The sequence below is a fragment of the Fukomys damarensis genome, unplaced genomic scaffold (genome assembly GCF_012274545.1).
Source record: "Fukomys damarensis isolate Sample0158 unplaced genomic scaffold, DMR_v1.0_HiC HiC_scaffold_39, whole genome shotgun sequence".
Taxonomy (NCBI): domain Eukaryota; kingdom Metazoa; phylum Chordata; class Mammalia; order Rodentia; family Bathyergidae; genus Fukomys; species Fukomys damarensis.
Genome location: NW_022900951.1, coordinates 40,922,966 through 40,933,405, shown reverse-complemented (window position 1 = coordinate 40,933,405; position 10,440 = coordinate 40,922,966). Strand labels below are relative to the sequence as shown.

Below are 10,440 nucleotides of genomic sequence, written 5' to 3'. Positions count from 1 at the left end.
ACTATAAGAGCGAGAAGCAATTTAAATATGTTCAGGGACCATTTTCATCTCCAGAATTAAGGATTATTTTGATGTTACATCATTGCCTTTTCTCTTTTACTTTCCTTTTTAGTTTTATTTTAGGATTCCCTATTTTTAATGTTCATACAGAGATTTCTTTAACTGAAATACCGAATAGTTTCTTTGGTGTGAAAAACTATAATAGTACACAGGATCCTAATGAGACAATTAATAATGTGAAATAGGAAGTAAAGGGCTAAAGGTGTAAGGAAAGTGGGAAGGGTGGGGGAGAGGTAATAAGGGAGAGGAAAAAATATGAGAAACTGAAAAAATGGAAATAAAGTGTTTGTAAATGGGGAGGGGAGGAGGGGGTGAAGGGAGGGCAGGGACAAGGGGAAAAATGAGAATCAAGACTTATTATGTAAAGGTATAGAATCCCAATGATGAATGTAATTGTATTGTATACCTAGATTGTTCAATAAAAAGAAACAAAAAAGTGTAGAGGCTGTAGCTGACTGGGTTTAACTTTTCCTAACAAAGTTAGGAACTGATCGCCTCTAAAGGATGAGGGCTAGTATGCAGTGTTAAGACAACTCAGCTCTTGTTAATCATGGTTCATTTTTATTCCTGTACTTTTGTTTGAGAACCTGGTGGCTGTCTCCTCTGACCTGGAAAACTGCTTTCCTCTTCATAGGTTTGAGCTGAGAACTCTTTAGCCTCTTTCTCCATGAGCATGGTGGGGCCCTTCTACTGGGGTCATTTCAAAAGCACAGTGCGACTGCAGGAGCTTTCACTTTGCTTTTCTCACCCACCCTCCTAACATCCTAATACCATCACAAACTTAGAAAACATCCTGTGCACAAAACAAGTCATGTGCTTGGAGCACTTTAGTTTCTAAGATAGCCCTATATAACTTCCAAAATCTCTTCTGAATTTATTTCCTCTTGTATAATCTATCAGCCTGGACAAAACCTCATTCTTAGCTAACGTTGAGAATCAATAAATCCTCCAAGAAAAGATAATGGACAGCAATTGTCAGCTCATGTATACCAGGCACTTCACTTTCTGGAATTTCAACTCTTCTGGACCTCATTGTTTGTACAGCTGTTACGTTTTAAAATATTTTTTTCTATGTATCTGTATCTTCCCCTATCCCCTATTTGTTGCAGAATAATTGCTGGCCTGGAAAACCAACTACAATATATATGGCTATAGAAGTCTACTCATTAATTTATTAAACATTTAAATCCAAGACAAAAATGAGAAGGTATTAAGCAACCACATAGATCTCTCCTCTCTTCCATTGGGTAAAGTCTGAAGAACCTTGTACAGGAGCACACAAATTGGATTCATGGAGGAACCATGGAATGTGAATCTAAGTAATGACTGTTATACTACTTACAATCTCTGAGTTTTAAGTAAAGAAGCTCCTTATGGTTTTGTTTCTATATCTATTAAATATGAGGATGTGTGTGTGGTTGCAGGTGACACTATCATTTTCCTCCATACTTAATAATGTTGTCATGATAATCATCAATGTAATGCTTTTATAAAATGAAGTCTTTACTTACATAAAAAGTATTAAAAGATTAACAACCACAGTGCATTTTGAGTAGTGACAAAGAGAAAAGGACAAAAGATGAACAAAATGAGTAGTCAATAGCAATTACCAGGATCAGAACAAAAAATGGTTTGTATTAGGCTTCTAGGGGTTTGGATTTGCATGTTTGTTCTTATTACTCGTGGGACCATTAGTGACTCACTTCAGTGCTCCTTATCTGTAAAATCTGGTAGCTTGTATCTTAGGTCATAGGATTTGGGAAGGATGATGTATAAAAGAAAATATGAAGATATTTTAATTTTCATTAGAAAAATCACTATACTAAATCACAAGATTTCCACTCTCAAAGGTATATGAAATGTTCTAACAATGACATCAAACAATCACAGGAAAAGTAATATGCAGATGTCAAAATGTGATTAGCAGTGCAGAATAGAAAGTAGGACAGTGTCATACATTGAAAATACAACTGAACAGAAAAGTGGGTAGAGACAAAGAAAAATTAAAAACCTGTTCAAAAGGTATTTTAAATAATTCTTATAGGTATTTTCTGGGAGCAAAATCTGGAGATTATAATCAAATTTAAAATCCAGTTAATTGTAGGCCAGGGATTTAGCAAGTGCAATGTCCCAAGGGTGATCCCAGTACCAGAAGAAAACAAACAACAAAAAAAACCCCCAGTAATTCCAATGTACATATATAACTACTCTTAATAGGATATATTTTTCTTTCTAGATGTTTTTCCTATGGATATCTCTACATAGATACATGTGAAGATGAAAACAAAAGATTTAAATGGAAGTCATTTTATAAATAAAAAATTTGCCTAAATCCCAACCCAGAGACACTGAAATCATAATGTTGCACGCTCTGTCATTTTACAAGACAGAGCATGAAGCACAATTTTGCATCTTATTTCCAAAATTCTTAATGGCAACATACTATTCTGGTTCTCTATTACAGGCTAATCTAGTAGGTTGACCTAACAAGGACTGTTTTTCCTGTCCTTCTGGTACATTTATACCTTTAAAAGCTTTATAACCTATTCTGCAAAGAAAATGTTTATAATTGTTTATGTAATAAAATTGTGATCTTTTCTAGAAAATGTATGCCATATCTGGGGTATGATCTTCCTCACAATATCTAGGAAAACTCGGCTCTGCAACTTAATCTCCTCCTGAATAAAAGTGCTGATATAAAATATTAAACTTTCCAAAGGCTTCATAAATTACTACATTCATGATTTTGACCCTCTATAAGTTCTTTGATGAACACTATATTACAACTTGAGTGAAGAATTTATCATGTTTATTCCATGTTTTGAATATTATAACATTAAATTTTCCTAAATCTAATGAAGGCTGAGCAATTTTTTGAAGGCTGATTCATGGTTTACAAAATTATTTTGAATGAATTGTTGGATGCACACTATGACAACATGTAACTAACGGACAGTCATCTCACTTAAAGGTTTATTCATGGGTTTTACATTTTATCTCCTATGACTTCTTTGATGGTTAATGAGAGATCTTTCCCCTGAAGGCCTTGCCACAGTCTCTGCATTCACAGAACTTCTCTCCCTTGAAGTTCTGTTATACAATGAGTTGATTTCACACTGAAAGATTTTCCACATTTAATACTTTTAAAGTTTCTCCCCTGTATGAATCTTCTAATGTTTAATGAGTGGTGCCTTCTGGATAAAGGTTTTCCCACCTTCACTGCATTCATAGGGCTTTTCAATTCTGTTCCAAGGATTGACTTTTAGCTGAAGGCTTTTGCAAATTCACAGCTTTCATAAGGCTTCTCTCCAGTGTCAGTTCTTTGATGCACAACAAGGAATGTTTTCTGGATATTTTCCCACATTTAGTTTCTCCCCAGCTTGAATTTTCTACCTTGTATTAAAGGCTTCCTCATGGTGGAGAGTTTTTCGTTGTTGATTGGTTTCAAAGAATTTCTCTGCAGGTTTAGCTTTATCAAGATTAGAATGGAGGCATGATTTCCAATATGACTAATACCCATTATCTTTCTTACATAGCTTTTGTTGTTTTAAAACTAAGAGAGTTTAAATTATGTTGAACGCCCTCTCCATGAATAATATTTAGGGAGTCTTTGTCTTATATAGACAAAGTCTGTGCTCAGATATATGATTTTTCTGCATGTTCTGCATTCGTGGCCCCTTTCATCTTTCAGTATTTCCTTGTCTCTGAATGCAGCTTGTCACGGGGGGTTGTCTTGGCTTTCCTTGTAGTTATCTATCCACCCATCGACTTGCCAGACTTCTAGGGAAAAGATATGATGAATCATCAAACTTGTAAGTCTTTCTACTATATTAGAACATTTAAGCCCTAAATGTCCTGTGATGAATTCCTATCATGAATTAAATTGATGTGGATGGATCCTCTCCATGGCCCACCCTTTTCTTTCCTGACTGCAAGTGCAAACAAATACTAGTCCAAGTTAAAAAAAAGTAATATGCAGTCCAGTTCTAAATCAAGAAAATAAATGTATTATGTGACAAAAATGAAGAGGAACTTTAAATTTGGGGGGGTAGATAAAAACTGAATTTGTATGACTTTGTTGTTGAGATACTAAAGCTCTTATCATGAATGTGGAGTGAATTCCAGACTATAGGGTACAAATGTGCAGGAAACTGAGCTATCAGTTTAAAGCTGGAAGTCACAAAGACCATCTCTTTTTGTAACATAGAAATTAAAAAGATGGCATTCATTAGATAATGAAAATGGTAAAAAGAATCAGGAGTTACTTAAGAAAACAGAACCCTAGTCTTGTATGTGGGAGTACATTCTAAATGCACATTTGAAATATAATCTAAAACACCCAAACTTGATAAATTTACCTAAAAATTGGTCCTGCATTAGTGAAGTCAGTGAGACCCCCCAATCTAAATAGTTCTGCAGTGATGCTTTTATAGCTTACCGTACACAGAATTTCTATGGAAAAGAACTCTCACGGAAAAGGAGTTCACGGTCAAAATTATAAATTTCAAAAGGAAATGAACCACAATGAGTTGAAAACTTATGTCCACAGAAAAGTCTACGCATGGATGTTTATAGCAGCTTTATTCATAATGGCCCCAAACTGGAAGCAACTAGGATGCCAGATGTCCTCCCATAGGTGAATGGAATAACAAAGTGGTACATCCATACAATGGAATATTATTTAGCAATAAAAAGAAATGCACTATTAAGCCATGGATAGACATGGAGGAAACTTAAATGTATATTGCTGTTTGAAAGAAGCCAGTCTGAATAGGCTATATTGTTTGATTTGAACTACATGACATTCTGGGAAAGGCAAAACTACAGAGATAGCAAAAAGAGCAGTGCTTGCTGGGCGGAAGGTGAGAAAGGATGAAAGGGGATTCACAGGGGATTTTTAAGGCAGTAAAATTATTCTGTATGACATGTTAATTGTGGATTTTTATGCATTTGCTGAAATCCATAAAATAAACTCAAAGATTAAACCTTAATGTAAAATATGGACTTTAGTTAATAATATATCAACATTCATGAATAAATTGTAACAAGTATACTATACAAATTTAAGATGTTATTACTAGGGAAAACACGGAGGGGGAAAGAGAGGGGTATAAGGAAAATTTTGATACTAGCTATTCTATTCTACTGTCAATCTAAAACTGTTAAAAAGTCTATTAATTTAAAAAATGTAAAGGGAATCCTTGCCAAAAGAAAGCTGGAATAACTACATTCATTTCAGACAATGACTTGAGAATAAGAAAGATTTTCTGGAACAAAGAACGACATTACAAAATGATAAAATGGTCAGTTCTCCAAGAAGAAATAACAATCCTAAAAGCGTATGTACCTAATAACAGCACTTCAAAATACATGAGGCAAAAATGGATACATCTGAAAGAGAAACAGACAAATCCACAATTATTGTTGGAGACTTCAACACTCTTTCTGTCAATAATTGATAGAACAAGTAGACAGAAAACCAACAGGGATATAGATAAAGTGAATAGCACTATCAGCCAACTCCATCTAATTGACATTAATTAAAAAACTGTATCCAACAAAAGCAAAATACACATTCTTTTCAAGTACATATGAAACATTCACCAAGATAAGCCCATTCTGGGTTTTAAACAAATTGTAACAAAATTGTAAGAAATCATATTATGTACAATAACAGTATTAAGCCAGAAATCTGTCAGACAAAGACACTTGTAAAACCCCAAATATTTGGAAATTTAAAGATATACTTACTTCTAAATAAGTCTTAAGGGAAATTTTAAAATATTTTGAACAAAATGAAATGAAAATATGTGGGACATAGTGAAAACAGTGTTTGGAGAGACATTTACAGAACTGAATGCATTATATTAGAAATGAAGAAAGAGCAAGCAGTACAATATTAAAGTCAGAATGGAAACCAACAAAGTTGAAAATAGGAATGTCTTTAAAAGTGTGAATGGTTAAACAAAGTGTGGTACACCATTTGGTGAATTATTGCTTGGTGACTAACAGGAAGCAACTATTGGTATACACAACAGGATGAATCTCCAGAGAATTATGCTGAGTGAAAAGACCCAAATATCATACCATATGACTCCATTATAGAATATTCTTGAAATGACATTATAGAAATTGAGAACAAATTAGTAGTTGCTAGAGTTTAAGAGCTGAAGTGGGAGGGAATGGTTGTGGCTGTAGAATGACAATAACAATGATCCTTATAGTGATGGAAACATGTTATGTAACTTGACTTTATCAACGTCAATGCTCTTGCTGTGATTTTTACTACAATCTTTCAAGGTGTCACCATTGTGGGAAACTGGATCAGGGTACTTGAGGTCTCTATAGTATTTTTGACAAGTGCATTAAAACCTACAATCATAAAAAAATTAAAAAGATAAATTTAAAAAACAGTAAAACATTCAAAAGAGAAGAACAATGGGGAAGCAGAACAATAACAAAAAAAGACAAAGGGGAACAAACAGAAATACTGATAGGCTGAAATCCAATATCAATAATTACATAAAATGCAGTAGTTTAAAGGAGAAAAGACACAATCATATCAATTGATCCATAAAATACATGTGCAACATTCATTCATGATAAACTCTCCAAAAGCCAGGATTAGAAGGAAATATCCTCAACCTTTAACAGGCCATCTATGAAAAAAACCTACAAGTAAAATTTTCTCAATGGTAAGAAAGTAAATGCTTTTATCCTAAGATTAGGATCAAAACAAATAATGTTGTCTTTGCTACTCCTTGTCAACATTATATTGAAGATACTAGAAGTAAAATAGGGCAAGAAAAAGAAGCAAGGTCATCCAGATTGGAAAGAAAAAAGAAACTGTTCTTATTCACAACTACATGACTATTCGTGTATAAAATGGCAAGCCATCTATAAAAGAGCTACTAGTACTAATATGTAAGATATGATAGGTCCCAGAATATAAAAGCAACATAGAAAAATCAATTATATATCCAAAAATATTGAATTAATCTATTGTTGAATTAATCAATGTGAAACTAAAATATAAAACAAATATACGTGTATACACAATTTATATTATTTTATAAGAACATAAAACAGGTAGATTAAAATATTGTAAGATCTGTCCATTCAAAACTGCAAGATATTACTGAGATAAAATTTAAAAGACCTAAATGGAGAGATATACCAAATTTATGAATTAGAAGACTCAATATTGTTAGCATATCAGTGAGGCAATCTCAAACAAAATCCTTTACAGGTTTTTTTTGCAAAAGTTGGAAAGCTGATTCTAAAATATATTAGAAATATCAAGGACCTAAAATAGCTAAAACATTATGAAAAAAAAAAGTTAGAGGACTCCTAATACCCAATTTAAGCACTTAATAAAGGCTGTAATTAAGACAATGTGGTACTGCCATACAGGTTGACATGTGTTCAAACAATTTTTAAAAAGAACTATAAAGTAAATTAAAAATAGCCTTTTCAAAAATGTTACTGGAACAATTGGAAATGCATATATAAAAAATAACATAAAGGAATATTGATCCTTACCTCAAACCAGATACAAAAATAACTCATTTTAAGTCTATAAGAACTAAAATAGATCTCCTGGAAGAAAATATGAAAAAAGTTTTTGTTATCCTGGTTAGAGATGCTACACAGGACACAAAATGTATGAGCATAAAAGAAAAACTGAATAAACTGAATTTCATTAAAAAATGAAACATGGTTTTTGAATTTTAAAATAAGCCATAGCCCAGGAATACATAATTGGAAAACACACAGGTGCTAAGGACTTATAAGAGAATATATGAAGAACTCCCACAATTTAATAACAAAGATCACAACAGATAATTAAACAGAGAAAGTATAGATGGTAAATTAGCACATGATAACATACTCAACATCACTAATTACTACAGAGATGCAAATCTGAATCACAATGCAATCCTCTATACCCATACTATAAAGGTGTGCTGTTGGTGAGAAAACAAAACAGTACAGTCACATTGGAAGATACTTTGGCAATGTCTTACAAAGTTAAATATATGCTTACAATTTAACCAAGCAATCCCAGTCTAGATAATACCCAAAATACATGAAAATATAGGTCCATACAAATACAGTACCTGTACAAGCTTCATTCAAAATAACCAAAAACAGGAACAATTCAAATGTGCTTGAACTGGTCCACTGACAAACAAACTGGAACACTACTCACAAAAAGGGACAAAAAGGGAACAAAGTGCTGATACATGCCACAATATGGATGAACCTAAAAGGCATTAAAGTAAGTGAAAGTAGTCATTTATGACTCATTTATATGCTACTGGAGAAAAAACTAAAGTAGAAGGAAAAAAGATGATGCCTGGGATGAAAGAGATGTTTAATTATAAAAAGAAACAAAGAGGTTTGAGGACTGATGAAAATGTTCAATATTTTGATTGTGGTTGTGGTTATATGAACCTAGGAAAGGTGAACTTCATGCTCTGTCCAGTATACCTCAATAAAGCTCGCTCTAAAAAAGCAACACAGTAACATCAGCATATATATAATGAACAAAGAAAACACATACAAGGAATTATGCTACAATATTACCACACACATAACCAAAGAATACATGGTGCCAAAATACCTCATATGTGCTAATGATAAACAAAATACTATGACTGACGTCTTCATGATAAGTCTATGGAGGTATTAGGGGTAAAGAGTACTAATCTTTGAAAATTACTTTAAAATGCCCTGCAAAAAACTTAGGGAGAATTGATGGAATCACAGGAATTGGTAGATAAGACATGTAGGAGATAAATACAGTGAAATGTTCATTGTTGAATCTAGGTGGAGGTATTATATGGATCTCCAATCTAAAACTTTTGTTTACTTGTTCTCTATGAAACTTTTCCTAATAAAATGTTGAGGAAAAAAGCTAGGTGAATAACTGCCATGTAAATACAAACTAAGCAAAAAAGAGAAAATAAAAAGATATCAACAAAACAGAAGAGAAATAGCAAATAAGGCAAAAGTTGTTTCTGTAAAAAAGATAGGCAAACTTCAAATGAGTTTCAGAGTTTGCATTACTACATAAAATTGGACAGTTATTCGTAAGATGAATGGTACCTAGAAGGCTTTTACTGTCTCAGAATGATCAGAGAAATGCCAGAGTTCATACATGGATGAGGAAAATTACAGTCCATGAAAGAGATTTAAGTACGGAGCAATGGGGCAGAAATTGAAGTTTTTTTGTCTAGGAAAGAGTCCCCATGCTCCTGGATGATGGTTTTACAGTATCTCCCATTTCTTTGGAATCCCTCCCCTCAGGTATTTCAAGCAGAGTATCTTAATTAGGCATGGGCATGAGGCTTCCTAGAATGTTACTCAAACTACACATAACTTGGCCCCCACTAGGCTTTTCGAAGCAATTTCTATAAAGCAGGCCCGACTGATGAGTATTCTGAGGGTTCTACATGTAATACATCTCCTGGTTAACAATCATTACATTAAAAAAAAAAGTGCATGCACTTAAGTGTTTTATATACAGCAACTCATTAACTTCTGAGAATCACTAAGGTTTACCATTAGCTTCATTCTATAATAGGTGGAGAGAAGCAAAGCAATGTGTTTCACATGACACAGAAGTGGCCAGAATTTGAATACAGGTTGTGTGGCTCCAAGGGCCATACACTTAGCCACTTGTACGTGGATGAATAACAAACTTTCCTCTGATCAGGTCTACAACAATCAATGCAGTATTATTGAATGTCTTTCACAGGGCCCACATTGGGGTAAATTAGAATAAGACACGCTCTGATCTCTAAGGATTTGTGTTACACGTAGTGAAAAAAAGTATGGGCATGTAGCTAGAATTTTTAAAGTTACCACATGGAATGAAAAAATAGAGGCTATATTAAACTTAAAAACATAACCAATAAAGGAAATTAAAATAATTTAACAAATATGAAGACCTGAGGAGCAGACAGTCAAAGGGTAAACCAAAACTCTATCATTCATATAGGGTAGATAAAACTGAATTCAAGAAATGGAAATATAGTCATTTTGTAGGCCCATGGAAATGCTCACCAGAAGGGAACATACTGTAGAAAGCTTAAGAGGCTGCCCTTGGAAGGTATGGCTGGGAATACCTCTCAGATTAGTTTTCATCCTATACTGTTCTGCATTGTGGGGCTGAACATGTATACACCTGTTTTTTAATAGAATGTAGCTTTGAAAACAAGGGCACTGTGGCTCAGGAGGGTGGACTGTGTCTGAGTGTACTTTTATCCATTTAAGATACCACTGGAGGGCCGGGGATTTAGCTCAGTGGTTTGGTGGCCTGCCTTGCAAGCGCAAAGACCCGAGTTCAATCCCCGGAACCAAAAAAAAAAAAAA

The 10,440-nt window shown here is 33.7% G+C and overlaps 1 protein-coding gene across 5 annotated transcripts in view; it reads right to left on the bottom strand.

The window, feature by feature from the left end:
• Positions 1 to 446: 446 nt before the first annotated feature.
• Positions 447 to 10,440, bottom strand: part of Krbox4 (KRAB box domain containing 4) — an 18,057-nt gene continuing 8,063 nt past the window's right edge. For 2 of the 5 annotated variants that reach the window (XM_010643481.3, XM_010643483.3), the window contains exons 5-6: positions 5,408 to 5,451; positions 447 to 3,840 (exon numbers count right to left, since the gene is read on the bottom strand). In XM_010643481.3, coding sequence (XP_010641783.1) covers positions 5,408 to 5,451 — 44 coding nt within the window. In that variant the 3' untranslated portion in view covers positions 447 to 3,840. The remainder of the gene's footprint in view (positions 3,841 to 5,407; positions 5,452 to 10,440) is intronic. The other 3 variants (XM_010643482.3, XM_010643484.3, XM_033760301.1) reach the window with 2 other exon arrangements.